The sequence below is a fragment of the Schistocerca piceifrons genome, chromosome 5, assembly GCF_021461385.2.
Source record: "Schistocerca piceifrons isolate TAMUIC-IGC-003096 chromosome 5, iqSchPice1.1, whole genome shotgun sequence".
Lineage (NCBI taxonomy): Eukaryota > Metazoa > Arthropoda > Insecta > Orthoptera > Acrididae > Schistocerca > Schistocerca piceifrons.
The window spans coordinates 80003761-80019810 of NC_060142.1; the positions used below are offsets into that span (position 1 = coordinate 80003761).

General features: G+C 39.6%; 1 protein-coding gene across 1 annotated transcript in view; it reads right to left on the bottom strand.

Moving 5' to 3' along the window:
- Window positions 1-1442: 1442 nt before the first annotated feature.
- Window positions 1443-16050, bottom strand: part of LOC124798140 (probable RNA polymerase II nuclear localization protein SLC7A6OS) — a 71286-nt gene continuing 56678 nt past the window's right edge. Inside the window, exons 4-6 of the mRNA XM_047261418.1 lie at window positions 12295-12524; window positions 5568-5620; window positions 1443-2108 (exon numbers count right to left, since the gene is read on the bottom strand). Of these exons, the coding sequence (XP_047117374.1) occupies window positions 1948-2108; window positions 5568-5620; window positions 12295-12524 (444 nt within the window). The 3' untranslated portion in view covers window positions 1443-1947. The remainder of the gene's footprint in view (window positions 2109-5567; window positions 5621-12294; window positions 12525-16050) is intronic.

Sequence of the window (16050 nt, forward strand, 5' to 3'; positions counted from 1 at the left end):
CCTGCATCAATTTCTCTCTTCCTATTGCTTCACACCGTTTGGCAACAGCAACCCCGCTGAACTGCTCCATGGGCATCAATCCCAGATGCTTCTGCATCTCCTGCAGCCCAGCCAGTGATGCCAACCTGGGCAGCTGTTGTCCCATTTCTGTCCTGGGGCGGCTGTCTGGTGTGGTATTGACAGCAACGATGCCACGGAATAGTTTCTCAGGTTGGTACTACGAGAGACACCGATGACAGTGCCCTCTAGCCAGTGCTGTCAAGGTCGATGAGCTCCACGACTGCTTCACCCATTTCATCAGGTGCAGTCAGCCAGGACACTTTGCTTCAGCATCACACCTACGTACAAAGTTATGTAATCATTTATCACCTTGTTTTTTGCACCAGTAAACCACGTTCTTGCAGTACCGACTTTTATTACCTTTTCCCGTTCCTACACATGCGCTGCCTCCCAGGCGGGATACGAAATCTGGGAATGCGGTTTGGTTGTTGCCCAAAATGGATTCCCACAGTCATCTCCCGATGCCATGGCTGCCCTCTCTATGACATCCGTATGAAAGAGAGCCTCTCTGCATGCCATTACGACCAGTTGTGCCTGCATGTGGACGACCAGACAACCCCAACCAGACATCATGACATACGAGGGGTTCCCCATCACCAGTGGACAAACCTGGAACAGCTTCTCTAATTCCGCTACCAGTACCGATGCAACCGCCGTCCACACCTGAGCCATCTCCTCTGCCTCAGCTGCCAACTGCAGGGGCCCCACCACCACCAGGCCCTGGGCCTGATGGCGCATGGAACCCATGCTGGCGTCACCCATCTTACCGTATGGGTTGACATGAGAAGGCGGACTGTTACCCTGCTTGTGCCCTAAATACTCCCGACCACATGCCCCAGTATAAGCACGTCATCTCTGTCAGAGCTTCTCAGAGGAAGAAGCCATAAACACCTCACAAATCTGAGCTGTCCCCCCAAGGGAAGAGAAATGAAGTAATATGCGCACACTTGAAAGCTGCATACATTAGCAGTGTCTTGTCATCTGCGAGAGCGCACGTGAAAGTGCAATTCTGTGAACTTATGATTGAGCCCGCCATTGGCGAGTGCCTATTTAAATCCTGCCATGCTACACTCATGCTCAGTATCCTGTTATTACACTTTCCTTATCTTACTGTGTTTGGTGTATGTTATGATGATTGCCATACAAGCCACAGACTAATAAAGTTGTATTAACATTCTTGGTTGTGTTGTGTGTCAGATTACAACAATAAATATCAATGAAAACAACAGAAAACAGAACATGAAACATGTGCTGCCATTGCAATAGGACAAAGTCGTATAACAAAGACATCTGTAGGCACTTTACTGTCAATCATTTGTAAATTTACTCATTATTCTAAAAACAACAAAGTAAACGTCTGTATATGTATTAATAAAAATTGGAAACATATTGTCTATAAAAATATAACAACATAACATAGAATGAAAAAATACCAAAATATTACATGGAAGATTGCAACTTTGGGTACATAATTTTTCAAATCTGTAGTACAAGGCTCAGTAAGTTTTGTATTCATGACATATACGAAGTCACATAAATATGTCTAATTTAACAAAACATCATAACTGGTCCATGAATTTTTTCATATAGCTATGCTGAGACTTAAACATCCAAACTGATGCTGCAGTGAAGTATCAATGGGGGAAAAAAAAATTGTAGGTGATCAACAACAGAAATCACTGAATACATTGTGGTAACTATTTCTTTCAGAACAATGATGGGTAATAAAATTTGGAAACACAGTGAGAGTCCACATATGTTACACTTTTCACTTATTTTCAAATGGTTTTAGAAAAATGTTATCTACATAATTGTATGTCCAGAAACACAAAACTTTTCATATCTTCTCTGTTTTTAGTTAAGCTTCTACTTGTCTCACTTAATATACTAGCTGCTATTAGAGTCATCTGAGTCAGCTTCATCTAATTCAGCCATCATCCTCCTCTTGTAACGTGCGTAGGAGGAGCCATAAAGTCTGATATCCTTTGGATCAGCTTCCTTACTATAAATATAATCTTCCTCTCCATCATCACTTGAAAGCTCATTATCTGAAAAATAAATAATAAAATGTCACAGTCTCATTATATGCAGAGTGAAAACTGTTACACATACTGCCTTCCTTCTCTGTCCATTGCTGTAAAAATTCATTTCTCTCTTGGTTTGGTTATTATGGGTACTCACTCAGCCTTGGTTTGAAGTTATTTTAATGAGAAGCATATGTTTTGCTAGTTAGTATATCAACATACACTGAAGTGCCAAAGAAACTGGTATAGGCATGTGTATTCAAATAGACAGACATGTAAACAGGCAGAATTCGGCACTGCCGTCGGTAATGTCTGGCGGAGTTGTTACATGGGTTACTGCTGCTACAATGGCAGGTTATCAAGATTTAAGTGAGTTTGAATGTGGTGTTACAGTCGGCGCATGAGAGATGGAACACAGCATCTCTGAGGTAGTGATGAAGTGGGGATTTTCCTATACTAGCATTTCATGAGTGTACTGTGAATATCAAGAGTCTGGTAAAACATCAAATCTCCAGCATCCTGTGGACGGAAAGACATGCTGCAAGAACAGGACCAACGATGACTGGAGAGAATCGTTCAACATGACAGAAGAGCAATCTTTCTGCAAATTGCAGCAGATTTCAGTGCTGGGCCATCAACAAGTGTCAGCATGCAAATCATTCAAAGAAACATAATCGATATCAGCTTTCGGAGCCAAAGGCCCACTTGTGAAACCTTGATGATTGCACAACACAAAGCTTTCGCCTCACCTGGGCCCATCAACACCGACATTGGACTGTTGATGACTGCAAACATGTTGCCTGGTCAGATGAGTCACATTTCAAATAGTAATGAGTGGATGGACGTTTATAGGTATGGAGACAACCTCATGAATCCATGGATCCTGCATGTCAGCAGGGGACTGCTCAAGCTGGTGGAGCATCTGTAATGGCGCGAGGCATGTGCAGCTGGAGTGACCCCTGATAAGTCTAGATACGACTCTTGACAGGTGACACATATGTAAGCATCCTGTGTCATCACCTGCATTCATTCATGTCCATTGTGCATGCCAACAGACATGGGCAATTCCAGCAGGACAATGCGACACCCTACACATCCAGAACTCTACAGAGTGACTCCAGGAACACTCTTCTGAGTTTAAACGCTTCCACTGGCCACCAAACTCCCCAGACATGAACATTATTGAGCATATCTGGGATGCCTTGATCACGTGCTGTTCAGAAGAGATCTCCAGCCCCTTGTACACTTACAGATTTATGGACAGCCCTGCAGGATTCATGGTACCAATTCCCTCCAGCACTACTTCAGACATAGTCCAGTTCATGTCACGTCGTGTTGCGGCACTTCTGCATGATCGGGGACTGCCCTTCCCAATATTGTACCAATAAACCAACGTCTACCACCTGCTTTACCCATGACTGAACCTATGTAATCATTCCATTTCATATCCCCACAAAGTGTTACACAGAACTTTCAAAGTCTCTGGTTCAGTCCTTTCATTCAACTCAGAACCAAAGGGCCACGATCAGTTTTGCAGACAATGCTGCAAATTGTGAGCTTTTTTGAAACTGCATGCGCAAGGCTGGTCTTCTCAACCTTCTCTGCAAGTCACTGGAACGGCCCAAGAATGACTTTGGAGCCCAGTTGACAGGCATCATTTGTTCCAACATGTGCCGCAATCAGCAGCTGGTTGCAACCTGTTCCCTCAATGGCTGCTGGAATAGCCTCTTCAGCATGTGTGCCTGGTGTCCTTTACCGTCCCTTGCTGCCATTTTTCTATGGGGTACCATTATTCGCCATACTCAGGTCTGAGCCACCTTCCTGTATCCAAACACGGTGCACTGTGACAGGAAACATGAGAACTTCTAAAAAAATGGTAGTTTTGGGTTATCATTAAATATAATACAGAACTATATGCTAACTATCAAGTCATATTTTCCCAGGTATTATGAACTTTTAAATATTGGGGCTGACACAGGTAAGACAGGATTTAGGGCAGGGATGGTGTTGCCACTGACTCTGAATGAAAATTGAATGACAAAAAGTCATTATTGTAGTCTTTCTTTGAGATACAATGGCAGACTTAGGAATCTACAACATGTCTCCAGAGAATTGGTTCTTTAGTTTCTGTGATTTGGGTTATATTAAAGCTTAGCTTTGGCTAAGTAAATACAACTTGGAATAGGATACAAGAGTGCCCCCTGCAATAGTAATTAATTTTGTTAGGGATTGTTGGTTGAATGACACATTTTATATAGCTGTGTAGGTCAAATTCAGAATATGATACATAGGTATCTACTACAATGACATCTGTCCTTTCAGAATCTTTGTTTGTACCACATTTTTTGCATGATATTTTGAGCATATGACATTCTGAGTTTACCTTTGTAGCCCAATTTAAAAATTTTATACACAGGGGCTCTGTTTTTCATTTTTGTGCTGTTTAGTAACTTAGATTAATATCCATAGCATACTACAGCAAAAATTATTACATTTCAGAATATGACACAGAGCTGTGTAACACAGTAACAACATGAATTAGGAATTTAAGTGGCAGACAGGCACATTTAAAAGTAGACTGTTGGATATTAATTAGCTAGTGGACAAAGACCTTCATCACATGGAGAAACACACAACACTTCATTTGATGAAGGAATTTGTATGATTTGTATCAATAGCACAATCCAGGCCCTTACTGGAGGCCTACTGCAAAAATATGTATGACCTAGACTTTCACAGAAATAGTTTTTGCATTAGTTTTCTACTTGTTCCAAACAGGGGGACAGAGGTCAGTTGTGCTCAAAGTTCAGAATATATTGGCTTTCATGTCCAAGGTAAGCAGTCCTGATCAACCAAGAAAGAAACTGAGGGAGAAATCATTTGCTACAACCTATTTACACAGCACTTTCACATTCTCGACAATTCCCACAAGAGTCTGTTTCTGATCTCCCTCTCATAACCATCACCAAAACGATGCACTAAATGTGCACTGTGCTTCCCATGTCCCTCTGCTCTGATCACTACTGTCCAAGAAATATCACAGCTATTCTGACATGGACATTCAAGTAATTTCTAGGTTCGTATGACCTGCCACTTTCATCCTGATGAAAAAACAGAATGATAGATTAGGGTTCAGCTAGCTTTGATGAAGAGTTGGTTTGAGACAGAGCATACACACAGATTTCAAAACAGTGAGGTGGGGAATTAGCCAGAACTAGATGAAGAGGTATAGTAAATCACATTCCAGACAATAAACAATAAAAGGGTTTGCATACTCTAGTATATCATGCAATGTTGCAGTGTTGCTGCTGGTACGAAGCTGAAATCAATTCTTTGTCTTACATTTTATGCAAAAATGTGTACTTTTCGATAAAATTATTATGGCTACACAGATAAAAAGCAGCAACTGTCATTTCTCATACAACAGAAGGGAAGGCACACTACAGAGGCAAGTGTACACAAAAAGTATTCGAGGATTTTTACCTATATTCATGTCATCCATCTGCATGGCCAGCATCATGTCATCTTCATTGATACTGTGAAAATTATGAAACATTATACTCATGTAGACACATTATACCAACATTTATTTAAAAAAAAAATTAGATTATAGCATAGATATATGACAAGCAAAAAAACAAGTACCAAAAAATATACTCAAAAGATGAATGTTTAAACAAACCATAATGCTTTGAAACAAACTGGAAGTGTAACAAAAGTTATACTACAAAGAGATACAGCTTGACCTTCTCGATATGAACTGAAAGAAGGAATAAAGGCAAAGGTATTGAGATCTATCAAATGTGCAACAAAAGGAAAAATATAGCTAAAAAGTTTTTCGTGATGGAGACCTTGCATAAAAAGTTCTCAGTTTACTTGCTGCACCAAATTAGGACAACATTCCAAGCTTTCGATAATTGCCTCCACCTTCCATCTGGGGCTAAAACTGCCTGTCGTGAAATGGCAAGGCTCCCACTTTTATACACACAGGAGGCCTCTGATTGGCTGCATTACATCATGATGACAACACAGAAAGGGCCTATAAGTATAAAAGTGGGAGCCTTGCCAGTTTATGACAGTCAGTTTTAGCCCCAGATGGAAGGTGGAGGCAATAATCAAAAGCTTGGACTTTTATCCCAATTCGATGCTGCAAGTAAATCAACAACTTTTTATGCAAAGGAAAAAGATGTTCAAAACATCAACTGTCAGTTTTCTGTGAGTCATATCACACTCTGCTTCTACCTTATTACTGCCAGATTTGAAAAGAAAAAATTACAAATAGCACCAATTATGGAAGCAGAAAATAAATAAAAACTAATAGTCATTCGTACTGAAAAAGGTAGTGCTCTAGTATACCATATTAAAAACTCGAGTTGTTGCATTTCATCAGAAGACTCATCAATGTTTAACTGAAATCATAATAATTATTTAAAGAAGATACCTTTTAATATAACACATTTTGAAAATGGATTAAAAAAATATAGTAATCTCCTCCAGACCCACACAGATTTCTAACTCCTTCCACATAGTCCTGAAAATTTGTGCTTGTGAATTTTTAATAGCAGTGGCAATACTTGTAAAATTTAAAATGAAAAACATTGATTACATGCAATAGATAATTTAGGCCTGAATAGTTCACCTCAGTCATTAACAATTTTACTGCACTGTGTGGGGTCACAAGGCTTAGGCCTGTCCCACCCCTCGTTAAATCAACCAACACTTGTACGAATAATTGTAAGAACAGTTATTATTATTATGTTCTTTAAGTTTGTTTTTGGGTTGGGCAGCAAGGAATAAAAAAAAAAAATATGCTGCAAACTACCGCGAGCCACGGTAGAGCCTGGGCCATGAGGGCGTCGAGCTTCCTAGGTCATTATTGGACAACATAAAAGGAAGAGATATTCTGCTTTCTCTTTGTAAACAGATCGATCGAGTCTCGAAAGGTTCATGTAAAACGTATAGGCGGGTGACACATTAGGTGGGACCCGATGCCTGTAATACTTCCACAGTTATTAAAAAGTTGTTAAACAGCCAAAACAATAGTTCATCATTTATATAGATAAAAAGTAGTAAAGATATAGGAAAGCAATGAAGAAGGACGTAAACAGTGGGTGTGACGTGGTGAAAACAAATCAACTGATAAAATAGCAAGTCTGTAATTAAGCATAAAGCCACGTAACACTGCAACTGCAAATTATATGCAGTGTTGTGTGATTTTTCTCAATGCTAGCTTTCCCTACACACCTTACTATTATCTACTGCACAAGCTCCACATTTTTATTTTTATTTTTCACAAGTATTACCACAACTACTAAAAATTCACAAACACAAATTTTCAGGACCATCTGTATGGGCTTAGGAATCTGTATGGGTCTAGAAATTATTTTATATTCTTTAGTCCATTTTGAAAACAATGTATTCAAAAGCGTTTTTTTTTTTTTTTAATTATTATTTTCTGCTTTTTAGCCTTGTGTGTGTGTGAAACTTTTCAATGTATTTAAAACATTCTGAAGAGATTAGAGCAGAGACCTATGATAAATTTGAAGTTTATTTCATTTTCTCTCCTATGTATATCTTCGAAAATACTGTGAAGATAAAAAAATTAGAGATTCATGCTCGTGCAGAGACTTGCCAGCAATCATTCTTAACGCGCAACATCTGTGACTGAAACTAAAAAAGTAGAAACAGCAGTGGTATACAAAGTACCCTCCACCACCCACCAGCCAAGAAAGCAAGTTAATATTTTATGGTCACCTAGTTCTCAGCTATGTCAAAAGTTTCAAGTCTCTAGCACATCAAGAAGTTGGTTTGAAATCAATTGCAAAATCTGTTCTGAACAGGTACAAGAACACAGTACCTTTTACAACACACCAGACACAAAAACAAATTAATAATGCACTGTCAACCAGTTCTGAGCAATGTTGAAAGTTTAAAGTGTCATTGGGAAGTTACTTTAAAACCAATTGCAAAATTTGTACTGAACAGGCAAACAGAGAAAAAAAATTACCTAACAAAACATGGGAAAAAAAAGATGGGAAATGACTCTAATGATTGCATACAAGTTTTTGCTATGTACTACAAATAATCTTATAGATCAAGCAACCACAGCTAAAATACTTGTACATAGTGTGAAGGACAATCAAACAGTTTAAAATCAGAGATAGTAAAATAGTCTACATAAAACTGGGTTAAAGTCCAAATCCACAATAATTGTGTATTGTGTTTTCACTGTATGACGATCAGTTCCATACGGAGGTATATCTTCAGGTCATATCTTCTTGTAGAACAAAACTACATAAGTAAAAGCACTAATAATCAACCTAACCTACCAAACAAACCAGACATTAAAGAAATGTACACACAAAACTGATACTTTATGTGCCACAAATTCCGAGGTACAAGTGTAAAAACATGTCACCCCTCGATAAAACCTTGGATGAAACAGCAGATGGGCACTTGATCCTAACCAAGCATGATTACTAGTACATCTCCAAAACAGAGTCAAAAGATGAGCCCAGACAGCGCATGACAACCCACATAATTATGATAGGAAAAACCCGTAAGCACAAAACAATGCAGAATGAATGTAATGTAAATTCAAACAAAGCTCGCTGTGTCGGTAGAGTATGAAATAGAAGAAACCTATCATTGTCAAAATCCACAGGAGAAACAAAGAATTAAAAGACACTCAGTCCTTGGGACTTGTCAGCATACTAAAACATATTGACATGCATTAAATAGCACTACATGTTACAGTGCTAGCAACACACTGAACACTGTGAAGATAAGCATGCATCAACCCATCACAATCTGGAGATCGTGATATCTAGCAGCAGAAACCAAATTAAAAGGACATGCAGATTGGACCTCAGGGATTGCAGTAACACAGTGGATCTCAGAGTTAAACAACAATACCGTACGAGAGACAGAAAATATTAACCGATAGACTTATGGGAAGTGAGATACAATTCAAATTACTTAAAGCTTAGGAAACTGAACTACCTGGTTCTATCTACAACAAAATAACAGAACCTGACTGAAGTCCTAGTTCATAACCAATAAAAATATATAAATATATAAAAAAATACAAAAACAAAATATCTAAAATGGTGCTACAAGTAATGCTGTTGTTATCAACATTGTTGCTATCAAGAAAAGCCTATATGAGGGTAAAGTCAAGTGCTGTAGATACGCCCCTAAACCGAAATATGTTGCACAACTAAAGAAACATCTGATGTCCACAGGACTACTATAAAGGTCCATAAGGATAATTTCCCAGTACGTCTCACAGTGAATACTAGGTATGGTGCAGGCTACCACTCAGAGAAATCGATTTCAGAGTATTTAAACAAATGTTATGTTCAACCCTTCTGATATATCAATATGTAATAGTACCCATCTGGTTTCTGTGCTTTCATGTAATAGTACCCATCTGGTTTCTGTGCTTTCCAGTTTGAAGGTTCCACATGGAGCCAGGTTAGCTATGCTGGACATTAAAAGTATGTATAGTAATATCCCCACAGAGCATGTAGTTAGGATTGTCTATGAGAACTTAAGTGGCTTCAGTAATCATCCCCTGGCTGAGATTGATGAGGTTATCAAGTTGTTGGAACTGGTAATGAACTAAAATTATTTTAGCTTTGGAGATGCTACTTACATTCAGGAATGTGGATTAGCAATGGGAACACCCCTGTCGTACTGCTTAGCTAATATATTTATGACCAAGTTTGAACATGACATTGTGATTCAACACCCGTCGTTTGGTTCACAAATTGTCAAACAGTTTACGTACGTAGATAACGTTCTTCTACTTTACAATGGATCTAGTACTGAGTGTCATTGTTTGGTCTGTAATTTAAATGCACAGTACAATGATATTCAGTTTACTACTGAGCATCTGCCTTGAGATACTGTTCCTTACCTAATTCTGGTCAACAGTTTGGAAGACAGCATTTTTTCTTTTGATATTTATAGGAAGCTCCCTACAACTGACTTGGTTATCCATTCTTGTTCCGACCATCCCATGAGTCATAAAAAAGCGGCTTTCAGAGCATTCTTATGTCACGTTCACAGTGTTCCACTCTCCCCTGAAGCTTTAAAAAATGAAATAATACTACTGTTCACATTGCTATTTGCAATGGATATAACAGCAGTTTTGTTCAGAGCACAATAATGAGATTCTCAAAAGGAGGTCTGGTCCATTTTCATGCCAGTCATGGTTTATCTTCACACTAGTTCCCTTACACGTTAACCTGCCCGCTGTCTGGTATCACTGACCACCATATTATGTGAGTGTGTCAGAAAGCATAGGCAGACACCTAAGAAAGAAGAGTATTCTACCCACATTTTCTACTCATAATATCGAGACCAGATACAGACATAGGAAGTCATGTGACACCAACTTGTATAAGAACACCGGGGTTTACACCATACAGTGTAATGATTGTCAGGGCACATATGTAGGTCAAACAGATAGAGGTTTTAGTAAGCAGTTTAAAGAACATCTCAATGTAAACATCCCAAGGTCAACTTCGTCGTTACAGTTGCGGGAAAGGGGACATTCGGTAATGAGTGTAGAAAACAACCTTGACATTTTATGCACTGAGAATAAAGGGACAGTGTTAGATATTTTACAAAAGATACACATTTTTAGGGCTATTAAGAAGTCCTCTTTACAGATATTGAATGGCCAGATGGTCCTAAAACATTGGAGTCTATTATTTAATCTCAACTACTCTTAATCTCCTCACTATCAATAGGGTCCACGTGTGTTTCCATTAATCCTGGATAAATAATTGTTCCTGTCACCTAGATCCAGTTCTACTATATTCCTTCTCTATTCCAAACCACCTCCACCTTCCTCCCTCCCCCCCCCCCCATCTCCCTCCCCACACCCACCCCTCCCACAGGGGTTCTTGGCCGGTTTTGAGAGATCAGTTTCAGGAGGGTTTTGGTCCATGAATTTGTCTTACTCAGATCTGGTCTGGTTTCACTAAGTTCCATCATCATATGGTCTGTATATTATCCCTGTTAATTTGGACTGTTTAAATAATGACAAAGGTTTTACATTAACTTAGCCTAGCATTAATTGTAGCACCATTTTAGATATTTTGTATTTATATTTTTTATATTTCTTATATCTTAATTGTATGATTATAATGGAGGGAAACATTCCACGTAGGAAAAATATATCTAAAAACAAAGATGATGTGACTTACCAAATGAAAGTGTTGGCAGGTCGACAGACACACAAACAAACACAAACATACACACAAAATTCAAGCTTTCGCAACAAACTGTTGCCTCATCAGGAAAAAGGGAAGGAGAGGGAAAGACGAAAGGATGTGGGTTTTAAGGGAGAGGGTAAGGAGTCATTCCAATCCCGGGAGCGGAAAGACTTACCTTAGGGGGAAAAAAGGACGGGTATACACTCGCACACACACATATCCATCCACACATATACAAACACAAGCAGACATATTTGAAGACAAAGACTGCTGTGCTGTCTGGGCTCATCTTTTGACTCTGTTTTGGAGATGTACCAGTAATCGCACTTGGTTCGGATAAAATGCCCATCAGCCGTTTCACCCAAGGTTTTATTGAGGGGTGTCATGTTTTTACACTTGTACCTTGGAATTTGTGGCACATGAAGTATCAGTTTTGTGTGAACATTGTTTTACTGTCTTGTTTGTTTGGTAGGTTAGGCTGAATATTAGTGCTTTTACTTGTGTAGTTTTATTCTACAAACAGATACAACGTGAAGATATACGTCCGGGGTATGAAACTGGTCGCCATACAGTGAAAAAACAATACACAGCTATTGTAGATTTGGACTTAAACTCAGTTTTATGTAGACTGTTTTAAATTGTTTGATTGTCCTTAACATTGTGTTGTTTTTTATTTCCAATTAATACAATATTTTAAACTAATAAACAATTAAAAATAAGTCTCTATTGTACATCAAAAATTAGTGTGTGCCATCATTATTCTCCTATTTCTAAGCTTCTGTCAAGTTATATACACTAACTAATTCCCTATATGTTGCACGGTAATGAGTTGGATGACACAAGAAAAATTTTGAATTAGTCACAACAGTATAAAATATACGAATTATTCTAAAGGTAACATATCTTTATCTTGAAAGGTAATGCCACATGCTGACTTAATGAGACTAATGGGGCAAGCAACATGCATAAGAGGCAACAATTACCTATTATCAGAATCTGGATAATCATTGCGCCAATTATTTTCATCATTTGAATCACTGTCCTCTTCCTCCAACTGAGATTTATCATCTTCTTCATCTACATCATATACCAGTTCTGATTCCATAGGATGGATACTCAGTTGAGTGTCCAACAACATGTCATCAAAATCAATCTTTTCTGTGTAATACAAATCATATACGTAGTTTTTATCTTCGCTAGAAGGGTTTGTTATCTGAAACAATGTTGACAGCGTAATTATTAGCACAAAAGATATATACAATAGGAAGTCAAAAGAGTAGTAATATGTTTGCCCTTTCACATGAAAATACCTTGATAAAACAATATTTTATATAAAGACGAGGTTAATTAGGATTGACAGAGTAAAAATGTGTGTGTGTGTGTGTGTGTGTGTGTGTGTGAAAGGAGAGGGAGAGGTGCATCTATGAGTGCACAATCCTGACAAGAGAGTAAGAATAATGCATAATTACTAAATGTTTCCCAAGAAAAATGGAGACAGCACTGAGCAGTATGCACATTTAAAATACTGATTTTGTCTACAGCAGTCTGCTATTGGCATTACTATATTGCTGCAACAGTCATCTGGTACACAACCATTATTATTTCAGTGTTTAAAATTGTTTAAGGGCATCCATATTTCAACTTCAAAGTTAGGCAGTCAAAATGCTCCATCTCAGACACTACTCAAAGATCGTCACAATTGTCGCTCCTGTAAAGGAGAGTCACTTAATAAGTGGCAGAATTCAAACCCACTTCCTTTTGTCTTCCCCTCTCCTTCCCTCTTTCCTGATGAGGCAACAGTTTGTTGCGAAAGCTTGAATTTTGTGTGTATGTTTGTGTTTGTTTGTGTGTCTATCGACCTGCCAGTGCTTTTGTTCGGTAAGTCACCTCATCTTTGTTTATATATATATATATATATATATATATATATATATATATATATATATATATATATATATATATATATATAATAGAGGGAAACATTCCACGTGGGAAAAATATATCTAAAAAGAAAGATGATGAAACTTACCAAACAAAAGCGCTGGCAGGTCGATAGACACACAAGCAAACACAAACATACACACAAAATTCTAGCTTTCGCAACCAATGGTTGCCTCGTCAGGAAAGAGGGAAGGAGAAGGAAAGACAAAAGGATATGGGTTTTAAGGGAGAGGGTAAGGAGTCATTCCAATCCCGGGAGCGGAAAGACTTACCTTAGGGGGAAAAAAGGACAGGTATACACTCGCACACACACACATATCCATCCACACATACACAGACACAAGCAGACATTTGTGTATGTGTGGATGGATATGTGTGTGTGTGCGAGTGTATACCTGTCCTTTTTTCCCCCTAAGGTAAGTCTTTCCGCTCCCGGGATTGGAATGACTCCTTACCCTCTCCCTTAAAACCCATATCCTTTTGTCTTTCCTTCTCCTTCCCTCTTTCCTGACGAGGCAACCATTGGTTGCGAAAGCTAGAATTTTGTGTGTATGTTTGTGTTTGCTAGTGTGTCTATCGACCTGCCAGCGCTTTTGTTTGGTAAGTTTCATCATCTTTCTTTTTAGATATATATATATATATATATATATACAGTTATAATAGAGGGAAACATTCCACGTAGGAAATATATATCTAAAAACAAAGATGATGTGACTTACCAAATGAAAGTGCTGGCAGGTCGACAGACACACAAACAAACACAAACATACACACAAAATTCAAGCTTTCGCAACAAACTGTTGCCTCATCAGGAAAGAGGGAAGGAGAGGGAAAGACGAAAGGATGTGGGTTTTAAGGGAGAGGGTAAGGAGTCATTCCAATCCCGGGAGCGGAAAGACTTACCTTAGGGTGAAACAAGGACGGGTATACACTCGCACACACACACATATCCATCCACACATATACAGACACAAGCAGACATATGTCTGCTTGTGTCTGTATATGTGTGGATGGATATGTGTGTGTGTGCGAGTGTATACCCGTCCTTGTTTCACCCTAAGGTAAGTCTTTCCGCTCCCGGGATTGGAATGACTCCTTACCCTCTCCCTTAAAACCCACATCCTTTCGTCTTTCCCTCTCCTTCCCTCTTTCCTGATGAGGCAACAGTTTGTTGCGAAAGCTTGAATTTTGTGTGTATGTTTGTGTTTGTTTGTGTGTCTGTCGACCTGCCAGCACTTTCATTTGGTAAGTCACATCATCTTTGTTTTTAGATATATATATATATATATATATATATACATATATAATGGAAGGAAACATTCCACGTGGGAAAAATTATATATAAATACAAAGATGAGGTGACTTACCGAACAAAAACGCTGGCAGGTCGATAGACACACAAACAAACACAAACATACACACAAAATTCAAGCTTTCGCAACAAATTGTTGCCTCATCAGGAAAGAGGGAAGGAGAGGGGAAGACGAAAGGAAGTGGGTTTTAAAGGAGAGGGTAAGGAGTCATTCCAATCCCGGGAGCGGAAAGACTTACCTTAGGGGGAAAAAAGGACAGGTATACACTCGCACACACGCACATATCCATCCACACATACAGACACAAGCAGACATATTTAAAGACAAAGAGTTTGGGCAGAGATGTCAGTCGAGGCAGAAGTGTAGAGGCAAAGAAGTTGTTGAAAGACAGGTGAGGTATGAGTGGCGGCAACTTGAAATTAGCGGAGATTGAGGCCTGGCGGATGACGAGAAGAGAGGATATACTGAAGGGCAAGTTCCCATCTCCGGAGTTCGGATAGGTTGGTGTTGGTGGGAAGTATCCAGATAACCCGGACGGTGTAACACTGTGCCAAGATGTGCTGGCCGTGCACCAAGGCATATTTAGCCACAGGGTGATCCTCATTACCAACAAACACTGTCTGCCTGTGTCCATTCATGCGAATGGACAGTTTGTTGCTGGTCATTCCCACATAGAATGCGTCACAGTGTAGACAGGTCAGTTGGTAAATCACGTGGGTGCTTCCACACGTGGCTCTGCCTTTGATCGTGTACACCTTCCGGGTTACAGGACTGGAGTAGGTAGTGGTGGGAGGGTGCATGGGACAGGTTTTGCATCGGGGGCGGTTACAAGGATAGGAGCCAGAGGGTAGGGAAGGTGGTTTGGGGATTTCATAGGGATGAACTAACAGGTTACGAAGGTTAGGTGGACGGCGGAAAGACACTCTTGGCGGAGTGGGGAGGATTTCATGAAGGATGGATCTCATTTCAGGGCAGGATTTGAGGAAGTCGTATCCCTGCTGGAGAGCCACATTCAGAGTCTGGTCCAGTCCCGGAAAGTATTCTGTCACAAGTGGGGCACTTTTGTGGTTCTTCTGTGGGGGATTCTGGGTTTGAGGGGACGAGGAAGTGGCTCTGGTTATTTGCTTCTGTACCAGGTCGGGAGGGTAGTTGCGGGATGCGAAAGCTGTTTTCAGGTTGTTGGTGTAATGATTCAGGGATTCCGGACTGGAGCAGATTCGTTTGCCACGAAGACCTAGGCTGTAGGGAAGGGACCGTTTGATGTGGAATGGGTGGCAGCTGTCATAATGGAGGTACTGTTGCTTGTTGGTGGGTTTGATGTGGACAGACGTGTGAAGTTGGCCATTGGACAGGTGGAGGTCAACGTCAAGGAAAGTGGCATGGGATTTGGAGTAGGACCAGGTGAAACTGATGGAACCAAAGGAGTTGAGGTTGGAGAGGAAATTCTGGAGTTCTTCTTCACTGTGAGTCCAGATCATGAAGATG